At 34.1% G+C, this 23,488-nt stretch overlaps 1 protein-coding gene across 10 annotated transcripts in view; it reads right to left on the reverse strand.

Annotated features, from left to right (window-relative positions):
- ARL6 (ADP ribosylation factor like GTPase 6) overlaps positions 1 to 23,488 on the reverse strand; it is a 36,768-nt gene that overhangs the window by 6,893 nt on the left and 6,387 nt on the right. For 9 of the 10 annotated variants that reach the window (XR_010125655.1, XR_010125654.1, XR_010125653.1 and 6 more), the window contains 5 exons: positions 14,175 to 14,236; positions 13,712 to 13,780; positions 9,378 to 9,472; positions 6,232 to 6,361; positions 2,528 to 2,583 (listed from right to left, as the gene is read on the reverse strand). Coding sequence is in view for 6 of the 10 variants with exons in the window: in XM_063661451.1 (XP_063517521.1) it covers positions 2,528 to 2,583; positions 6,232 to 6,361; positions 9,378 to 9,472; positions 13,712 to 13,780; positions 14,175 to 14,236 (412 nt within the window). In the remaining 4 variants the exon portion in view is untranslated. The remainder of the gene's footprint in view (positions 1 to 2,527; positions 2,584 to 6,231; positions 6,362 to 9,377; positions 9,473 to 13,711; positions 13,781 to 14,174; positions 14,237 to 23,488) is intronic. The other variant, XM_054481304.1, reaches the window with a different exon arrangement.

Below are 23,488 nucleotides of genomic sequence, written 5' to 3' on the forward strand. Positions count from 1 at the left end.
CTACTCAGGAGGCTGAGGCAGGACAATTACTTGAACCTGAGAGGTTGCAGTAAATCGAGATCATACCACTGCACTCCAGCCTGGGTGACAAGAGACAAGAGTGAAACTCCATCTCAAAAAAAAAAACACACACACACACACACACACACAAAAGAAAGAAAATATAACCAAAGCACCTCCTATTTGAAACCAAATGATACACTTTTTTATCCTGTGGCTTAGTTTCCACCTTTTTTAAATAGAGTGTTTAGGTAAAAGGGTAAACTTAACATTTATGGGGTGCTTTCTAATGCTAGGTACTTTAACAGTATCTAATTTAATCTGTACAAAATATAACACATTTTATTTTTTAATTTTACAGATTAAAAAAATCTTCACAAGGTAACAGATGTTAGCTAACAGACAGAGAGGTAAATTAATAAGTAGCAGAATAAATTTGCTGGACTCAAAAGCCTAAGTTTTTTTTTTTTTTTTTTTTTTTCAAGTATCACTCAATGCTTCCTATATAAAACAGAGGTACTACTGCTTACCTTGCAGAAAATTGTAAAGGGTACATAAAGTAATATGGAAAAACAAGGACACAAAAGTATTTCCAAAATGTGTCCTCCTTACAAAGACTTGGGAGGTAAGACAGATAATGATGGATCAGAAAAGTCAAAGAAACAAAAATTAGGTATCAAGATCAGAGTTGGCAATTGGTATTGTGAGGTTGGATTGCTACTGACACCTAGTGGCTAACTGCTAATGACAAAATAAAACCAGAAAAGAAGGGATGGAGAACCACACTTTAAAATCCAGAAGACTATCAACCTATTTTCAGTAAATACTGTGCTCTGAATTACGTTATCATGAGTGACAATAGGGTTTCCATCCATGCTATGTCTTCATTGTTAGCAATGGTAAGCACTCTGTAAAATATGAAATGAGGCTGAAAACATACTCCTGGTATCTTCTCTGGAACATTCCTCTGTAGCCTGTTTCTGGTGGAAATCCACCCCATTGCCTTGAACACTTCTCTACTGCAGTCTAAGAAACTAAGTTGCTGGGTTCACAGAAAAATCCCGCTAGTTATTCTGAGAATCACTAGAGGTTCCTGATTGTCACTAATTGTGAAATATGACTTGAATGTTCCTTGCAGTTTAATGGTGTTATGATAACTACACAAACATAAAAGACACAGAAGTACAATAGTCTGTCTAGTTAACTAAATCACCATATTTTACCAATAACACATACAAATATTTATGAAATGTACATTTTGTACTTTGAAAAAAAGAAATACTATGATGTATGAGCAGGCAGGCTACTCTTAGATCTACCATGATATGTGCTATATCCCTGCTATTGTTTGCAACATGAAGAAGATTTAAAAAAAAAAATCACACACAACTGGCATTAAAAGGTTTGTGTAGAAGAATTTGTAACTATGAGACTGTAGCTAGAATTTATAATATCCTGTTATTCACTCTTGTTCAGGGCAGAGACATTCCCCATAGAAATGATCTCTAGTTGTTATGCTCAGAACTGGAATTTCTGACTTGGCCATTAGGATCCTGCAATAAGAACCTATGAGCTTGGTTTCATTCACAACTATCTACTGCTCTGTGTGCTTCAAGCCATTCTTTTGGCTGAGAGACCATTAGGGTAAATGATATATGTTAATTTATTCCCTAATATAGTAAGCCTGTACCAATCTATGATAACTATTTTGATGAATAGCAACCAGAACTGCAAATATACAAAATATCAATAAAAGATCAGTATCTGTAATAGTAAATATGAGTATTACAAGCTGTATATACATGCTATGTATAAATAGAGCTATATCTGTAGTATAGCATGATTCTTCTTCTTTTTTTTTTTTTTTTTCTTGAGATGGAGTCTTGCTTTGTTGCCAGGCTGGAGTGCTGTGGCGCAATCTCGGCTCACTGCAACCTCCATCTCCTGGGTTCAAATGATTCTCCTGACTCAGCCTCCTGAGTAGCTGGGATTACAGGTGTACACCACCACATCCAGCTAATTTTTCTATTTTTAGTAGAGACAGGGTTTCACCATGTTGGCCTCGATCTCCTGACCTCATGATCCGCCCGCCTCGGCCTCCCAAAGTGCTGGGATTACAGGCGTGAGCCACCGTGCCCGGCCAGCATGATTCTTAAAAGAAACATGTCATTCAGACTTATTTTTAGTTATTGACAGTAGGGCCTAACATTTGTCCCAAAATTTAAATGTGCTTCTATTACTAGATCTGACAGGAACTTGTTGCTATAAGTTTAAATTATTTTCTATATGTGTCATATATATTGACTGTAAAGATTCAAACACTTTATGTAAATAAATCCTTTAGCAATATGTGATAGAAGTAAATGGAACAAGGTATTGGATACTTACTGTATTGTTTTTTCTGATAGCAGAAATAAATGGAAAGAGGAAAAAAGGCAATGATATAATAAAATAAAATGTAAAAAAAGATTAAAATATGAATAAAAAGGAAACAAAGGCTGAAGACACACAGTATTTTGTAATGTACCTTGAAGCCAGTCTACACCTTCTTGCAAGCCTTCTCCTTTTATGGCATCACTAGCACTGAAATAAAATTCATAAGAAACATAGCCATCTCATTACATCACAAAACTATAAGAATGAAGGATTACAATTTTGCCATATGGAGAATTAATACATTATAACAACATATATCTGAGCAAAACTGGTTAAGCATTGAAATTGAAAATAAACAGAAAATAAAAGTCTGAGTGCTCAGGAACAAGATATGTTTATAATTTATAAACAGATTTTGAAAAAAGTTATTTTATCCTAGGACTAGTTCTTACACTGACATTAACAAAACAAATACTTTTTATTTTTCCAGTGGTAGAAAAGTTTTGTACAGTCCACTATCCTACTTTGCTCAGTTCCAATTGTTCAATCTCATTATTAAAAATGCTTGACTTGAGTTATAATAGAACCATATTATGGCGTGACTTTGTTTGAAATGGAATTTGATATCTTTAGGATAAAAACCCATAATTATGGGTTTGGTAAGCTGGTAGAATAAAACAAAAAGTTGGTAGATCTCAATCATTTTCTTATTAGCTGAGGGAGCTTGGCTAGGTCATTGAACTCTTCTGTCTTCAGTTTTAGCATCTGTAAAGTGGGGGAATAGTATCATTGACCTCATATGGTAATTGTGAGAACTAAATACTTGAGGTATGTATATAAAACACCTAAAACAGGGTGCTTCCATTGTCTTTCCATTCTTGAGAGACTAAACTTAAATTGTTATTGTGAGATTTTATGTATAATCATAATTAAGTATATAAATTAAAATAATAAAATGCAGAGGATTTTTAGAGGATCAGATAATCTTTTTAAAAGGTACAGACAGTTTCTCGTAACATGTTATTGATCTAGTCATTTATTTTCAAAATATGATTGTATAATAGCAATTAATATATACAATTATATTTTCTGAATGATTAGGGTTCCTTTTAGTGTGCTGAAGGCATGACTTTAAAAAGCATAGTGAAGTACCTAAAAGAATTAACTTAATTCTAATCCAAATAAAAATTATCTCCCAGAAATTACTTGTTAGACTAAGAATATGGCTTATCATAGAATTATTATAAAATACAAAGAAAGAAACAAACAACATGAGATACACAATTATTCAAAGCAAATTACTGATTATCCATGGTTAAGAGTAAGAGATCAGTAACTGAAACACTTAAATCAAGAAAGATAAAGATATTAATTTTATCATACACCTATAGTTCCAAACAATTAATACAATGAAACCCTTCCCCTCTGGTGTAGGTGTCATTACCCTACTAAAAACTGCATCTTTTCCTAACAAATGTTTGAATTCTATATTTCCTCTCAAACAAATAAGAATAAAGCAAAAATCTTGGCCTTGTGTGATATGACCCCTGGTTATTTCTCAGTGGCCTCATTTCCTACAATTTCCCCTTAGATTGCTCTGCTCTAACCAACCTGGACTTCTTGCTGCTCCTGGAACACACCAGGTAGATTCTCATCCAAGAAGAGGCTTTTTTCTCACTGGCCTCTCTATCTGGACAATTATTCCTCCAAACCTTCACATGAATTGCTCTCTAACTTCAATTAGGTCTCAGAGAGGGAGGAACTCCCATTGTTCTTTCTCTTATTATCATACTTTATTTTTTCTCATCCTCCCAGCTGACATTTTATACATTTATTTGCTTATTATTTGTCTCCCCCACAAGATGGTAAACAAGTATACATACACACAACATGCACACACACACACACACACACACACACACAATCATGATGCCAGGGATTGAGTCAAAGAACACATCTGAAGGAGAATAACAATCAGACCCTGAAAATCAGAGCTGACTATATGTTTAGTACAATGGTCAAACATAAAACATTAAATTTTTCTTTAATTTATCAGACTATACTTCTCTAGGATCTTCTCTTCATTGCTCAGTAAATTTACTTGTACCCAAGGCAGGAGACAGATAATATTTTATCTCTGTATGACTGAGAGCGTTACCTTTATATTTAAAATAGAAAAAGAAGGATAAATATATTTTCAATTTTATACATGCTTTTAAAAATATTGCCAAGAATAAAGAACAAAACGAATAAATGAGATACTAATTTGAACCTAGTGAGAAGAGGTCCAATTTGAATTAAGGAGAAGTCACAATTATACACATGTTTAAAAGAAACACTTTGCTTTCTTCTATAAGTTATCCAGAAATCTAGCAACTGGCAATATAACATGCTACATCCTTATAAGCATCAGGGTATTACTTTTTTTCTCACAGAGAAATACTGAGATGTCACAATTGAATAAATAAATCTGTTAAAATGTAATGGTTAATTATTTTAAGTAGAAAAGATGGTTATTTACTAATTAGATCCATGTTTTTAAACGTGCACTTTCTATCAAGCAGTCACAATACTTAATACAACACAGAAATTAAAAATTATTCTATTTTAGAAGTAATCAATTTAGGTATGATTTAGAGAAATATAAAGGCTCTAGCTCAAGATGTTTCTTTATCCAAAATCCCCCCATTCTTTACCTATCAAATACCACAGGACCTCAAATTCCAACTCAAGAATCATTTATTAGACACTAACTTTTCCTCTGATCCTAGAGTAAGGAAGGTTTTACTTGGGATATACAGGGTTTAGCTCCTAGGAAGAGGTGCTGGAGGCTCTGAATACTGGAAAGTTTCAAGAGCTTTCCTAAGGTCTTTACTATTACTCTTTCAGCACCAAAACTAGTTCCTAAAGTTGTTTTCTGAACTCTATGACTTCCTCGTTTCATATTCTAGTTCACCCTTTTTGTGGCAGTGGATCTCTCTGCTTCTGTTTCCAATCTTCCCCACAGATACCTTCTTATAAAAAGGGGGAAACTGTGGCATGGAAAGGACCTCTTACAGCAGAGACAGGTAGGTGGGTGGGTAGAAGGGAGTTTAAGATGGTAGTGCTAGGCACTAAAATACTATCTAATGTATAATCTCTGTTTATCCTTATTAGAATATTTTGGTAGAAAGGCACAGTGGAGTTAAATGAGAAACTGTTTTCCAAACAAACAATGCACAACAATTTCAACATTAATTACTTAAGAGTTCAACCTTATTAGGATGTCTAAGTAAACTTAAAATTTCCATTTCCATTTATTCATTTTAACAAATATGTATTGTGTGCCTATTACATGCCAGGCACTATGACTATTGTAGGGGTTATTAAAGTGAAGAAAACTGACAAAACCCCAGCTGTCAGGGAGTTAACACACCTGTATAGGCAGACAGACTACAAACAAACAAAAAAAAGCAGTCACATGGTAATAGTGACTCTAGCAAGCCAGGAAAGTTATTTTGGAAAATGATTCAAAGGAGGGGACACAAGTGCACATGCTCTTAGATGGGACTGTGCTTGGCTGACTCCATGTGCAGAAGGAAATCAGTGTAGCTGAAGTCAGTAAGTAAGTAAGCTTTTAAGTTATTCCATTATAAGAGTTGTTTATATTTTCCTATCCCCCCAAAAATTTGAAAAAGGTTTTTAACAGTAATATTTGTAAAAACCTACAATGCCACAATTCTATAAAACAAAATCCTTAGCTTATATCCCACCATGTTTGATCACTTATTTTTAAAAAATGAGATCAGAAGAAACAACTCTGAAGCTTGCATATTTTTCAGAAAGCTACAGTGAAAAGTAAATATAAAACTTTACCAAATATGCCAGGGTTTATCTTTGATGTTCTCTAAACACAGCAACTGAGACACTTTTACAGATGTCACTGCATCTCTAAGATCCATTTTATTTGCAAAGAATAAGATTGGAATTCGACGGTGTTTAATATCTAAAAGAGAAAATAAGACCATCATCACACTTCCAGCTTTTTAGGTCATTTTGCAGCAAATCTTTAGTACTGAAACCCATGAAATTTTTTTTCAATCATCTTTTTTCATATCACACATACAGAAACATTCAAAGACACATACTGTCACACTGTTAGGCATGTATTTGAGCAATAACAAAATTTTAAAAATATTTCCTAGGACCATCTGCCCTCTGGTTAGGAGCTTTAACCAAAGATGGGTGAGGTGGGACTGGGAGCTCAATAAGCATTACAGAGAAGTACCTACAAAAAAGCATTAAATATTTTGTTTCCTTTTTAATTGTGAACAGAAAGGAGGCAAACTTCAAGTAGAAGTAGAAGGAAAAGAAACTGGAAACTTATTTAAGTTTTCAGTCACAATATAATAAGTAACTAGCTAGATTATTAAAAGATATTTTTACCTTGTCATGATTTTGGAAACATTTTTCATTTTTTTGAATGGATAATACATTTAAATAGTTCAAAATTCAGAAGATACAAAATGGCATACAGTAAAAGAATCTCCTTCCTAACTTTGTCCTAGGACAATGGTCTCTGTAGAAAAGGCAACCCATACCATCAGTGTCTTGGCATCTTCATAGAAATATTTTATGTATTTGCAAACATAATTATTATATATTATTTTCATATAGCAGGCCAACCTCATTACTTTATACCTTTATCTTTTCATTTATTCACATATCTTGGATCTGATCTCATATCAGTACATATAGAGCAGCTTCTTCATTATTTTAACAGTTCTGGAATATTTCTTCTTTTAGTACTATGTACTATTATTTAACCAGAACCCAACTGAGATACCTGTTACCAATCTTTACAACTATGAACAATCCTGTAATGAATAAATGTGTACATAGGTAATTTTGTATACCGGCCAGTATGTCCTTAGGATAAATTTGAGATGTGGAATTGCTGGGTCAAAGGACATAAATTTCTCTTTTGATAGACAGTGATTACCAAACTGCTTTCTCTTAAAAATTATATCAATTTACACTTCAACAACCATGTAAAGAATGAGTGTTTCCACTCCCCTAGCCAAAAGACTGCTATGAAACTTCTTGATATTTTCCATATCATAGGTAATAGGCCAAGAATCTTTCCATATATTCAAAAGATGTTTAAATTTACTTTTTTGTTGGCTTATCTGATATGTCCTTTCCCCATTTTCTATTAAGCTTTTATATTCTTACTGATTTTTAGAAACACAAGTAGTATAGAAATATCCCTGTAGCTATGATATGAGTTGCAAATATTTTCCCTAGCCTGTCATTGTCTTTATCCGTTCACAGTACATTTTGCTATTCAAAGATTTTTTACGGCCATCAATTTTTTAAAAAAGTTCATATACACTTTAGCTGAGAAATCCCTCCCTTGGAAACTGATCCCATAAAATAAAGGAAGTAGTACATTAAGATCCATAGACAAGGCTTCAGTTGAGGAAATCAAAGTCCCCATTATTTGAAGCATATTTTGTAGGAACTATTTCATTTTACTGCTCAACATTCCAACACTTTTTACAGAAAAACTGGAAAGATTAATATGAAAGGAAGACATAATCAAAAATGCATTCTCAATCTAGATACAAGACTGCTAAGTTTTTTGTTTTTTTTTTTTGAGGTGGAGTCTCCTCCGTTGCCCAGGCTGGAGTGCAGTGGTGCTATCTCAGTTCACTGCAACCTCCACCTTCCAGGTTCAGGCAATTCTCCTGCTTCAGCCTCCTGAGCAGATGGGATTACAAGTGCACGTGCCTGGCTAATTTCTGTATTTTTAGTAGAGACGGGGTTTCACCATGTTGGCCAGGCTGGTCTCCAACTCCTGACCTCAAGTGATCCACCCGCCTGTAATCCCTCCCAAAGTGCTGGGATTACAGGCGTGAGCCACCATGCCCAGCCAAGACTGCTAAGTTTTTAACATTAAAAAGTCACATAAAACATACAGGGCGGATAATTTTTTTCAAAAATTTCAGTAAGCTTGAGGTCATCTGTTAAAAATACCAAAGATATTGTGGTTAAGCAGTAACATTTATTAGAAAGCCCCACACTATTTCCATTTCATTTCTAACAAATCCACAGTTCTCTTAAACCACCATCCTTTTCTGAAAGTCCTAGCACAAGCACTATTTAAATGCTTTTGGCATGAGGAAGGCTAGAAACGCAGAGTTCCACAATACTTACTGGAGCACTGTTTGTAGTGGGGGCTTGGGTGGGAGGAAAGTATACACCAACAAGTGAATGATTAAATAAACTGTGGGACATTCATAGTAAACCATATTAGGCATCATTAAAAAGAATAACTACATAATTATATATCATTTGATTTGGAAGGATATCCATCATTAAGTGTTAATTGAGAATAGAAACATGCAGAAGAGTGTAAAGAATATGATTCCATTTTGGTAAATAACAGTGATAGTCCCCACAGTCCTCAACCCTACAGATATTTTTGGTGTATATATATATATACACACGTATATATGTATATATATACACACACATATATACACATATATATACATATATATGTATATGTGTGTGTGAATAAATATGTAAGAAATGCTGTAATTAAACACACACAAACTCAGATACGAATAGAGAAATGCATGAAAAGATGGTAACAAATAATTTTAATGGGTATTGAAATACACAGATCTTTATTTTCTTTTTCCATTTGATTTTTTTTTTTTTTTGCTATTGGCACAAATTATTTATGTAATCAGAAAAAAGAGAATTTTTATTTTTGAGGAAATAAATGTTAGAGACCCCAAAAACATTGCAAAATGCTTTACATTTACATTACATGCAAAATTTACAAAATATGGTGATGTACATAAAATATAAATTCTGTATAACATATATGTTTTAAATTCAAAAATTTTAAATGAAAGATAATTACATAGTGTAAGCAATACCCAAAAAACAAAACATTACACATAAATGAACCCCAAAGAACAGATACAGACTGAGAGACACACACATACCTGGATGATTCAGAAGAGTATCGAGTTCTTCTTTGGCCACAACCATTCTTAATCTATCACTACTATCAATGACAAAAATAATAGCTTGGCCTTCTCTGTGTAATGTAAAGAAAAAGAAAAATTAAAGCTTGACTTATAAATTTTTCCATGTTTATTATCCATGGGCATTTCCTAACCTAAGTATTATTTCCTTATGTCCTATGTCCATATATCATTAGAATTTTTGGTGTTGTTTCTTATTAGTTTATATGACTGATAAACATATTAGCCATTAGTCATATTTCATGTAAAATATCTTCTCATTTGGATAATAAAGTAAATTTAATGACTTGCTATTTCATAATTTTAAAAAATTATGAGTAATTTTTTCATTAAAATATCAGAAATGAGTTAAAATACCATAACCCTATTACACCGATGCAATAATTATTAATACTTTGGTATAAAGCTACACTTTGTGTATATTACATATGAATAAACTATATATGTATTTAAAATGGAATCCTGTATTACACCTTGCCTTTGCAATACATATGTAAATTTCCTTGATTTTTTTTTTTACTACTATGGTTTTACTACTACTTTTATAAATTATTTTTACCATAAACCATAGTGAGAAATACATTTTGCATTAAGATACAGTAGACACATAGGTATATATAGATGTATTTTAAGTGAAAGTCTTCTGAAAAAATACTTACAAATAGCTTTTATTTTATTCTATTTGATTTTTTAAAAGCTGATAGCCAGTGATTGAACTAGTTAAAGATTCACTGATGGGTCACACAGGCACTTGAAAAATTACTGATTATTCCTCTGCACTATCTTCTTTTAATGTTCTAAACTATTGCACTGCATGGATGTGTCATCAAATACTGTATCAAACATTTGTTGCTGGACTTTTAGGTTATTTCCAATTTTCATCATTATGAAAAACTTTAAGGCAAATCTCCTACATACCTTTCTTTTAAAAAAGTTCTGATGCTTTAAGATTTATTAGAAATGTTAGGAGTAACATTTACTCCTAACATTAAATGTTAGGAGTAACATTTCTAAGACTACATACATAATTTAAAGTTTTAGAAAAACATTTCCAAACTGTCCTCCAGAAATGCCACATCAATTTACATGACTCAGTACTTTTCTCACTCCTTTGCCAGCACTGGCTATTATCATTCTTTTCAATAATTGCCATTCTAACAGCATATTATCTTGATCTAGTTCATTAATTGCCAATGAGGTTCAATATCTTTTCATATATTTATTGGACATCTGTGCTTTTTTTTTGCAAATCACTTATTCTAGTCATAAATTAAGTATTTAAACTTCAATGTGATTAATAATCAAATGATATACAAAATAAAACTTTTCATATACCATTTTCTCCTATCATTACAAAAGGATAATGCTGATTATCACAGACATACATTACCAGTATATATAGAAACCAGAACAATCAGAAATACCTATCAAGATCTATAAAAATGTTCAATCACTTTGAGCCAGTGATTTTGTTTCTGAAATTCATTCTAAGGAATCATGAACTGAGGTTAAGATTTATACAACAAGATTTTGACTGAAGGACTGTTTACAATTTTCAAAAATTGAGAATAGCCTTCATGTCCTAGAGTAGAGAAACGGTTAAAGAAATTTTGGCAAAGCTGTGTGAAAAAATATTAGGCAGCTGTTAGTTATATATTCATTGCATGTTTTTCCTGATTTACCCATACCACATAATGTTAACTGAAAAAAGCAAGATACAAAATTATACATGGTACATAATTTAGATGGTTCCTTTTTCCTTAGTTATATAAAGTATATGTTATATATTTCAAAAGGAGAAGAAAGATACCAAAAAGATTGACAATGGTGAATTTATGAATAGTGAGATTTATGGGAAACATGTTTTCAATATTCTCTTCTATATTTTCCAAATTTAAAAAATGTGTACTCCTTATATTTTTGTATGCTATTACCTTTTTATATTGTAAAAATAATATGTAAAAATTATATAATATTTAACATTATGGCATCATATAGATGAGAAAGTAAATGTCTGTCTTCACCAAAGAGGATGTGAAAAAAAAAAAAAAGAAAAGAAAAATAAAAGAAAGTAAACTTCCCTTGTAATCCTACTATTCCAAAAATAAATGCTACTAATGGTTTGGTGCATAATCCACTAAGAACTTTCTTCTTTCTATACATAGTAAGTACATATTTATAGCAAAGATAAATATTTATAGTAACATTTTTACATAATTGATATAAAAATGTTATAAATAATGCTAACATACAACCTTCTATGTATATTTTTTGCCCATAAGCCCTGGTCATAGAATACTTTTCTAAAAGTAAAAATGCTAGCTGGAGTTTATAAACACTTTTCATTTTAACAGATATCAATAAATTACCCTGAAAAAGATATTACGTTCTCACAGGAGTGGCTCACTTTGACAAGAGCATACTTTAATCTTTGTAACCTTTTTCAGTCTAATAGATCAAAATGTACTTGTTTTGTTTCACAGTTAGAAAAGTATGAAAATAGGGGAAGTAAATTTACTTTTATTGTTGATTTTTCAATAGTAATCATATTCTCCATTCAATCTATAATGTAACCACTCTATTCTAGAATTCATAAATTTCATCCAAAAACAGTACAAAGAAAAAAGGAGTTAAAATCAAATAAAAACAAAGTTTACTTTACTACTATTTTCTCTCTCTATATATTTTTGTAATTAAAATTAAAGTATTTTTAAAGTAGCTAAACCCATTTTTAAAAGGAATTATTTATCAACTAATTGGAGGAAGAATTTAAAAAATCCTGTACTGAAAACTCAGGTTTCCTAAACACACAAATAAGAAACACATAAAATGCATCTCCCCAAGGAATTTAATGCAGAATACCACAAACATGCCACTTTTCCTTTTCCAAACTAACCCTCGAATCTGAAGCACTCTCTTTTCCCTCTCTCTCAGAAGTCTTCTGGACCTACGATTTAAATAGGCCTTCAATTTATTGAAGGACTTATTGAAAAAAAAATTTGAATAAATTTCCTCTGGTTCATATCCCAAATATATACCATTTAATGTTTGGTCTCACATTATTAGGAAAGAGTTAATCTAAATCTAAATCTTATCTGGTAAAAATCACATACCATTTCAAGGCAGGAGTTCATAATGACAAAAGAGAGTTTAGAGATAGTGTTTTTAAGTTTCAGACTCTAAAAGTGAATTACATTGTTCTTAAATGAAGTCCTAACAATATTAGAAGCTAACGAATTTATTTTAATACTATATGCAAATCTCCAGAAGGTATAACACATTTGGGTCTTAGTAACTTGACGGCTATTAGTCTGAAGTATAGTCATCCCTCGGAATTGGTGAGGGATTGGTTCCAGGATCCCCTTCAAATACCAAAATCTGCAGATGCTCAAGTCTCATATATAAAATGGCTTAGTATTTGCATATAACATATGCAAATTCTTCCATATTCTTTAAGTCACCCTGGATTACTTATAATACCTAATACAATGCCTACACATGACCTCATTCATATGCTTTCAATATAGTAGTTTGTGCACGGCAATTTAAGTTTTGCTTTTTGGAACTTTATGGTATTTTTTCCCCCAAATATTTTTGATTTACAATTGGTTTAATCCAGGAATGCAGAACCCAAGGACATGAAGGACCAAGTGTAAATTAGTGAGCACCTGACTTGCATATGCTGAAAAATAGCGTGTTTCAAATTATTCATAGAACAATGGATCAACTGTTAGGCAACACTGTTATTTTTAACTAAATTTAGTCAATAATATTTACTGGCCTATATGCTGAGCATCATACTAAGTCTTGAAAAAATAATATGAATAATAAATAATCCCTTCCCTTGAGAAGTTCACACTTCCACTAGGGAGGCGGCTATGGTGCGTAACTTCACGACATGGTAAGTATGATTAGAGAGAGAGAAATGGACAAAGTGCCATGGGAACAATAAGGACAAAATAACTGGGCAGAACAGTGAAACTTCAGAGGAGAGGACTTTTAGCTGATTTTAAAGCAGGAATATGTTAACCTTAAACTGAAGTGAAGTAGGATAGAATGGGGCATTAAAAACAGAGAGAATAGTACATGCAAAGGCCCGAAGTCATGAAGGACTTGAAACATTTGACAAACAATGTTGAGTCTGATTACATTATTTTTTAAGTTAGGAAATGTTCATAAATTACATGAAAAAAAAAGCCAAACAATCTAGCCATATAATTCTTTGGATTTCTAATCATTATTATTAGTAAAATAAAACCATCTAGTTAAGCAACATTCACAGGTGTACTTACTTATAATAGTGTTCCCAGAGATTTCTGTATCTTCCTTGACCTGACATGTCAAACACTGTAAATGACAAACTACAAAAACAAGCAAAGCATGACTACATTATAAACTAAAGCATAACTTTTACTTAAAATTTTAAATTATTTACAATCAAAGAAATTACCCTTCATATGCAATATTCAACATGGGCCAATTTACAAGTAAAAGTTCTATGAAATAAATGTATTAATATAAACACGATTTTGCAATAAATAACATAAAAAACTTCTTTGCTAGTGAAGTTACCAGAGTTTGTCTAAACTCTAAATTCTGAAAAATAAACCAGCCATAGTGGTTAGAAACACGTTAATACCTATGAGATTCTGAAACGACAAATTACTTTATCTAAGGGTAGGAAGAATGACCAGGTAGACCTAATATTGTTATTTTTCACTAGCAACTTTTTTGCTAAGGGATAAAGTGGATTACCTGGATGATTTGAATTTCTCTATGCTGAATCCTATTGTTGGAAGGATATTTTGAGATTGAGCCTTTAAGAGAAAAGACAAAGTTCAGAAATTTACAATTATCAGAGATGAGTTTTCCTCAAGTTAAAGTATCCAGATTTTCAGTTTCTAAAATCTGTCACTAAGGAGATGACAGGATTTAACAAAGTTATAATTTTTTCAATAGGATCACTCTGTGTGAATTCTTTATAGAAGTTTAAGGTTTGCTAATTATGAATCTGCATAATATTAATTCACATTTGTGGCTTGTGGCATGCTACCAAGGACATAAGCGTTTTATAAGTCGTTTAATAAGTCACCCTGAGTTCACACGTAGGACTTTCTAATCTTTTTTTTTTTTTTGAGATAGAGTCTCACTCTGTCACCCAGGCTGGAGAGCAGTGGCACAATCTCGGCTCACTGCCAGCTCCACCTCCCAGCTTCACACCATTCTCCTGCCTCAGCCTCCCGAGTAGCTGGGACTACAGGTGCCCGCCACCACGCCTGGCTAATTTTTTGTATTTTTAGTGGAGACAGGGTTTCACCCTGTTAGCCAGGATGGTCTCGATCTCCTAACCTTGTGATCTGCCCGCCTTGGCCTCCCAAAGTGCTGGGATTACAGGAGTGAGCCACTGTGCCTGGCATACTTTCTAATCTTTCAACACATACTTATTGAATTTGTATATGTTCCAGACTGCCCTCATGTGTAGATGGTTCTTGCCTTCATGGAGTTTACAAGCTAGAAGACGTAAATAGAACACAATTTTGAGCAGAGATAAGTGCAAAAATAAATGTTTTGGGGGTGGGAGACAACAGAAAGGGGCTGGAAGGTGGCATGGAAGAAAAGTGCTCAGGAATGGTCTCTCTGAGGAGGGGACATCTGACCCAGGAGTGAATGACAGGAGGGGAAGAACCATGACAAGTTATTGACAAAGAACAGTCCAGTCAGAGAAATCTGTCAGTGCAATGATTCTGAGGAAGGAAGGAACTTGCCACTGAGGAAATGCAGAAAGCCTAAATGTCTAAAGTGTATCGGGTAAGATAAAGAGTGATATATTGAGGTAAGAGAGGTGAGGGCTTGAAGGCAATGGTAGGGAATTCTGTGTGGAGAAGAGATTGAAAGGGGGCTAGAGTACAGCAGGAGACATGTTGACAAATCCCATTGACAATCAAAATGTATTATACTAACAATCTAACTTGTTAAATGCCTCTAGCACTTTCATCAGAAAAACTATTCCTCTGTTTGAATAAAAATATATCTACTTTCTGATCCAGGTGCCTAGAAATTTATTATTGACTCCTCCCTTTTTCTACATTCTCTATGTAATCATTCTCTAAGCTTTTTGGTTCTATCTCACTAACTTAGTTCAGACCCTTATCATCTCTTGCTTTGAATTACTGTACCAGCCTCATAATTGCTCTTACTTGCCTCTGTTACCTTGAACAAGTTACTTAATTTTTCTAAGCCCGGTTTTCTCAAATATGAAATATATTATTATCCTTTACTCATAAACTTATCATGGTAACTAAATAAGTTAATGGACGTAAAATACTCAACACAGTAAATGCTCAACAAATGTCTGATATTATTATAATTACATGCTCACTGATTTCAGTCTCTTCCCCAATTCTTCCCATATTCTCACTATAACTTTAAAAAAAATTCCCCTTCAGTTCATCTTGTTGCTTTTATAAAAAAACAATATTAGAAGGGAAAATTTTGCCTCACACTATTACATTCACTCTGGTAGTCTACTTCTGGGAAATTTAAATTCAAGGAAAGACAGAAGCTCAAAATTCACTGGAGCTTGGTCACTTTAATAGCATGGTAATGCACTAGTAGAAAGGCCCTCCAGAGCTGCCCTTGTTTTGCCTTTCTGAAGTTTGTTTACTTAGCTTTTTCCTTTTCCTTCTATCCATTCCAAGATCTGACCTAGTATTTTTCCAAAAATATATTTTTGTTTATGTAAGACAAAATTCACTTCCTGCTACTAAGATTCCTGCCTCATACCTTGGGGTTCCTTCATTTCAGAACAACCTTTGCAATAAGAAGTTTCCTAAGTTTTAATGTTCCCCCAACTTCATTATTTTGATTTTAAGGGCTTTAAATGTGCCAATCATGTGAAAAAAATCATCAGCTACTACTATGAGGAAAAAGATACCAATAACAAAATAGGAAGCTAAAGTTTAAAGAAGTCTCAAAAAATGTATATTAAAATAGCAACCCTGTCTTCACTGAATTATAATTAGAACATTTCCCTAGCGTCCCCACGATCACCTAACTTCTTCACAAACTCTTTTTTATTTCCAGAGAAACTTGCTATTTTATTTGTAGGAATAAAATTCATAAATTTTCTTTTCTTTCCATCACTTCAAAAGTTCTAGTAGAAAGTAATCAGGAAAAAAAAGAAACTTCACAAATTAATCAGGATAGAACAAGATATGTGAGTAATTGCTTCCAGACTGAAGTGGAACTCATTTTCCTCCAACATATTCCAAAAGATAGTTTACAATATCAATCTCCCTCTGCTCTATCCAAGAACAAATACATTTGGTCATTCTGAAAATTGGACAGGGAATGGCACAAAGTAAACAAAGAGTGTAGGAATTACAGTCAACCCTCTGTATCTATAGCTTCTAAATCCACAGATTTAGCTAACATGAATTGAAAATAATAATTTAAAAAAGATAACAATACTATTTAACAATAAAAATATCACAAATGTATAAATACAATAAACACTATTTACACAGTATTTACATTGTATTAAAGTATTATTAGTAATCTAGAGATGATTTAAGGTATACGGGAGGATGTGCATAAGTTATATGCAAATACTATACCATTTTATATAGGTAGGAGGGTGGAAGGGGGTGGGTGGGAACGTGTGTCCTGGAACAAATCTCCTATGGTTATTGTATTGCCTTAGTGGAATAAAACATTCTGAGACAGTTCAAGGATACACCAACATAAACAGGAACAGAATAAGATTTCTGAGAGAGATCCTATTTGGTTAGTTTCATTAAGTCTGATAAAAATGATATCCTTGGTGATATCAATCATAATCCCCTGGCCAAAACTAAATATTAAAAAATCATCCATCAATCTACTCATCCAAAGTGCCAAGCATTATTCTAGGTATCCGGGATTCACTGCTGAAGAAGAGAAAAATCTATGCTCATTTATAATGGGAGAAATTTAATAAGCAAGTTATCAAATGAATATGTAAGTTATTAGCTGAACAATTTTAGATTGTTTTAAATTTTAAGAATAAGGGTGGCCAGGCACGGAGGCTCACGCCTGTAATCCCAGCACTTTGGGAGGGCAAGAGGGGTAGATCACCTCAGGTTATGAGTTCAAGACCAGCCTGACCAACATGGCGAAACCTCATCTCTACTAAAAATACAAAAAAAGTAGTGGGGTGTGGTGGTGCGTGCCTGTAATCCCAGCTACTCAGGAGACTGAGGTAGCAGAATCACTTGAACCTGGGAAATGGAGGTTGCAATGAGCCAAGATTGTGCCACTGCACTCCAGCCTGGGTGACAGAGCCAGACCCTGTCTCAAAAAAATAAATAAATAAATAAACAAAAAGAATAAAGGTAACATCACCAAAATGAAGTAGAAGCAAGAAGCAATTAGGTTTCACTATCTCCCACAGAAAACCAAAAACAAATATCCAGTACTAAGATTAGCACAAGTAATATCCCTTAAGAAAGGAAGAAAGGAAAAGAGGAGCTACAAAACAACCATAGAAAAATTAACTAAATGGCAATAGTAAGTCCTTACCTATCAGTAGTAGTATTAAATGTAAATGAACTACATTCTTCAATTAGAAGACACAGAGTGGCTGAATAGATTAAAAAAAAAATAAGACCCAACTATGTGCTTTCCACAAAAAACTCATTTCATCTATGAAGATACACACAGGCTGAAAACAAAACGGATAAAGACATTCCATGTAAATGAAAACCAACAAACAGCAGGAATAGCTATACTCATATCAGATAAAACAGATTACAAGTCAAAGACTATAAAAAGAGACAAAGTAAACCACTATATGAGGAAAAAGGAGTAAATTCAGAATGAGAATATAACAAGTGTAAATATATGTGCCTCCAACATGGGAACACCGTATATATTAACCAAACATTAATAGAGCTAAAGGGTGAGAAAGACTGCAATACAATAACAGCAGAGGACTTCAACACCCCATTCTCAGTAACAGACAGATCATTCAGACAGAAAAATCAACAACAAAAGAAATCCAAGTTAAACTGAACTCTAGACCAAATGGACCTAATAAACATTTATGGAACATTCAATCCAACAGCTGCAGAATATACATTATCCTCATCATCAAATGGAACATTCTCCAAAATAGATCGTATGTTAGGCAACAAAACAAATCTCAACAAATTTTAAAAGGTAGAGATCATATCAAGTATCTTTTCTAACCACAATGGAATAAAACTAGAAATCAATAATGAGAAGAACTTTGGAAACTATAAAAACACATGGAAATTAACATGCTTCCTAATATTCAGTGGGTGAATGAAGAAATTAAGAAGGAAATTCAAAAGTTCTTTGTGATGGTTAATACTAAGTGTCAATTTGATTGGATTGAAGGATGCAAAGTATTGATCCTGGGTGTGTCTGTGAGGGTGCTGCTAAGGGAGATTAACATTTGAGTCAGTGTGCTGGGAACAATCGCCTTAATCTGGGTGGGAACAATCTAATCAGCTGCCAGTGTGGCCAGAATATATAAAGCAGGCAAAAAAAACTGAAAAGGCTAGGTTGGCTTAGCCTCCCAGCCTACATCTTTCTACCATGCTGGATGCTTCCTGCCCTTGAACATCAGACTTCAAGTTCTTCAGTTTTGGGGCTCGGACCGGTTTCCTTGTTCCTCAGCTTGCAGATGGTATATTGTGGGACTGTGATCATGTGAGTTAATACTACTTAATAAACTCCCCTTTATATGTATATCTATCTATCCTATTAGTTCTGCCCTTCTAGAGAACCCTGACTAATATAGATTTTGGTGCCAGGAGTGGTTCTAGAGGAACAGAATATTAAGGATGGAGTTCTTTCATTGGTTTTGGGGTTTCTAGAGTTGGCTGCTTAATATGATTAGACCCCAAAATGCTAAGGACTCTACTTTTAATAGTATGGAGAACACTGATAGTCCTTGGCACGAACTGTTTAGAGAATTATGCAAAATAAATGCATTTGACACTCTTGATTCACTGCTCGTGAGAGGTAAGTAGTTTAGTGACTCTATACATAATGCCTTTGACTATATGTGGAGAACCAAGGAACATAATGAAGTTGGTTGGTTGCTCTAAAGTTCACCGGACAAAGTAATGAAAGAAAATTATGAACTCAGGGATTGTAACCCCCGGCTTCAGAAGCACATACTGAGCCTCAAAGCTGCTAAGATTGCCCTGAGTGAGAGTCTTATCTCCTGTAGAGAAAGAGCTGAAATTGTGGAAAAACAGGCACAAGCTCTTCTATCAGTTGCTGACCTGCAATGAAAGGTGCATGCACAGCCTCGCCAGGTGCCTACTGTCAAAGTGAGGGCATTGATTGGAAAAGAATGGGACTCTGCAACTTGGAATGGGGATTTGTGGGAGGACCCTGACGAAGCTGGGGACATCAAGCTTGTAAACTCTGATGAACCTTGTTTTGCCAGAAGAAACAGCTTCCCCATTCCCAGTAGTGGCAACATCCCCTCCCCCACCCATGCTGCCATCAGCCTTTCCACCTTTGTCGGAGGAGATAAACCCAGCGCTGCCTGGGACAACAGTGATGGCCTCCCCTGAGGCAGTTGCCAGGCAAGATAATGTTGATTCTCCTCAAGAGTCACCCTCAATACCCCCGCCTGCTTCTAGACCTATAACTAAAGTCCCGGGGGGCCCCTAGAGGTGAGGTTGAGAGTGTGATCCATGAGGTGGTGCACTACACTCAAAAAGAACTGCTCGAGTTTTCTAATTTATATAAACAGTAATCTGGAGAACAGGCTCCTCCTACCTTTAAGTCAACAAGCTAAGAAGGGAGTTACAGTGTTGGCTGGAGTGACTATCCGGGACTATCAAGATGAAATCGGACTATCACTCCACAACGGAGGTAAGGAAGAGTATGTATGGAATATAGGAGATCCATTAGGGCGTCTCTTCGTATTACCATGCCCTGTGATTCAGGTCAATGGGAAACTACAACAGCCCAATCCGACAGGACTACATATGGACCAGACCCTCCAGGAATGAAGGTTTGGGTCACTCCACCAGGAAAAACAAACAAACAAACAAAAAACAGTACCTGCTGAGGTGCCTGCTGAAGGCAAAGGGAATACAGAATAGGTAGTAGAAGAAGGAAATCATCAATACTAGCTGTGACCACGTGACCAGTTACAGAAACAAAGACTGTAACTGCCATGAGTATTTTCTCCTTTTGTTAAAAACATGTTTGTGCACATATAAACTTGTACTATGAAAATATATTCATTTTATTTTCTTTTTCCTTTATCATGTGACATAAGATTTATTAACTTCATTTCAGCATTTAAGTACTGTTGACTTTATGTAATAGCATTTGGGTTGGGGATTGGTATATTTCCGGTTGTACGAAGGATAGTTGTATTATGTTAGGCATAATTATGACCTTATTATTGTCCTTATTTGAACATTATGTATGATCTCAGGAGATGTGTATTGACAACGGGTGGACCTGTGATGGTTAATACTGAGTGTCAACTTGATTGGATTGAGTGATGCAAAGTATTGATCCTGGGTGTGTCTGTAAGGGTGCTGCCAAAGGAGATTAATATTTGAGTCAGTGGCTGGGAAAGGCAGGCCACTCTTAATCTGGCTGAGTACCATCTAATCAGCTGCCAGTGAGGCCAGAATATATAAAGCAGGCAGAAAAATGTGAAAAGGCTAAACTGGCTTAGCCTCCCAGCCTACATCTTTCTCCCATGCTGGATGCTTCCTGTCCTTGAACATCGGACTCCAAGTTCTTCAGTTTTGTGACTCAGACTGGCTTCCTTGCTCCTCAGCCTGCAGACAGACTATTGTGGAGCCTTGTGACTGTGTGAGTTAATACTACTTAAGAAACTCCCCTTTATATATATCTATCCTATTAGTTCTGTCCCTCTAGAGAACCCTGACTAATACATTCTTAAATGAAAAGGGAAATACAACATGCCAAAATCTATGGATACTGCAAAACCAGTACTAACCAAGAAGTTTATAGCAATAAACACATACATCAAAAAAGTAGCAGCCAGGCGTGGTGGTTCACACCCATAATTCCAGCACTTTGGGAGGCCGAGGTGGGCAGATCACCAGAGGTCGGGAGTTTGAGACCAGCCTGACCAACATGGAGAAACCCCATCTCTACTAAAAATACAAAATTAGCAGGGCGTGGTGGTGCATGCCTATAATCCCAGCTACTCGGGAGGCTGAGGCAGGAGAATCACTTGAACCCGGAAGGCAGAGGTTGTGGTGAGCTGAGATCACACCATTGCACTCCAGCCTGGGCAACAAGCGCAAAACTCCATCTCAAAAAAAAAAAAAAAAAAAAAAAAAAAAAGTAGCAAGCCTTCACATAACCCAATGATGCACCTCGAACAACCATAAAAGGAAGAACAAATCTAAACCAAAATTAATAGAAGGAAATAAATAAAGATCATAACAAGAATAAATGAAAGTGAGACTAAAAACATACAAAAGATCAAAGAATCAAAAAGTTGGCTTTTTGAAATTATAAAATTGAGAAGACATTAGATAAACTAGGAAAAAAAAAAAGAGGATCCAAATAAATGAAATTAGAACTTAAGAACGAGAAATAACAACTGATACCACAGAAATACAAGGGATTATTAGAGATTATTATGAAAAACTACATGCCAACAAATTGGATAACATAGAAGTGGATAAATTCCTGGACACATTCAACCTACTGAGATTGAACTATGGAAAAATAAAATACCTGAACAGGCCAATAATGAGTAAGGAGCTCAAAGCACTAATATAAAGTCTCCCATTAAAGAAAATATTAGGACCTGATGGCTTCACTATAGAATTCTACCAAACATTTAAAAAACAAATACTAATTCAACTCAAACGATCCCAAAAAGTAAAGAGAAGGAAACACTTCCAAACTCATTTTACAAAGCTGGCATTAATCCGACACCGAAACTAGTCAGGAACACAATGATAAAACTACAGGCCAATATCCCTCATGAACATAGATGCAAAAATCTTCAACAAAATGCTAGCAAACTGAATCTAACAACCTATTAAAAAGTTCATTCACCATGATCAGTAGGATTCATCCCAGGGATACAAGGATGGTTCAACATACACAAATCAATATACGAGCCCATAAGATTAATAGTATCAAGGACAAAACCACATGACCATTTAAAATAGACGTTGAAAAAACTTTTGATAAAATTCAACATCTCTTTATGACAAAAACTCTCAACAAATTGGATTAAAAGAACCATACCTCAAAACAATAAAGGTCAAATAAATGACAAAACCATGGCTAATATACTAATATTATACTGGTGGAGCTAATATACTGAATGGAGAAAAACTAAAAGCCTTTCCTCTAAACCTGGAACAAGACAAGGATGTTCATTTTCACCACTTTTACTCAAAAACAATACTAGAAGTTCCAGCCAGAGCAATTAGGCAAGAAAAATGAAGGTCATCAGTATTAGAAAGAAATAACTCAAATTATCTGTTTGTAGATGACATGTTCTTATATTTAGAAAAACCTGAAGACTCTACCAAAAATACTGTTAGAACTGATAAAGAGATTCAGTGAAGTTTCAGGATACAAAAGTCCACATATAAAAATCAGTAGCATTTATATACACCAAGAACAAACAATCTGAAAATGAAATCAAGAGAGTAATCCCATATATAATAGCTACAAAAAATATAAAATACTTAAGAATAAATCCAACCAAAGATCTCTACAATTAAAACTATAAAATACTGATGAAAGAAATTGAAGAGGACACAAAAACATGAAAAGCTATTCTATCTATGCTCATGGATTGAAAGAATTATCACTGTTAAAATATCTATACCACCCGAAGAGATTAACAGAGTCAATGCAATCCCTATCAAAATAACAATAACATTCACAGAAATATAAAAAGAATCCTAAAATTTATATGAAACCATAAAAGACCCCAAATAGCCAAAATAATCCTGAACAAAAAGTACAAAGTTGGAGGTACCACACTATCTGACTTCAAACTATACTACAAAGCCATGATAACC

The sequence above is a fragment of the Pongo pygmaeus genome, chromosome 2 (genome assembly GCF_028885625.2).
Source record: "Pongo pygmaeus isolate AG05252 chromosome 2, NHGRI_mPonPyg2-v2.0_pri, whole genome shotgun sequence".
NCBI lineage: Eukaryota > Metazoa > Chordata > Mammalia > Primates > Hominidae > Pongo > Pongo pygmaeus.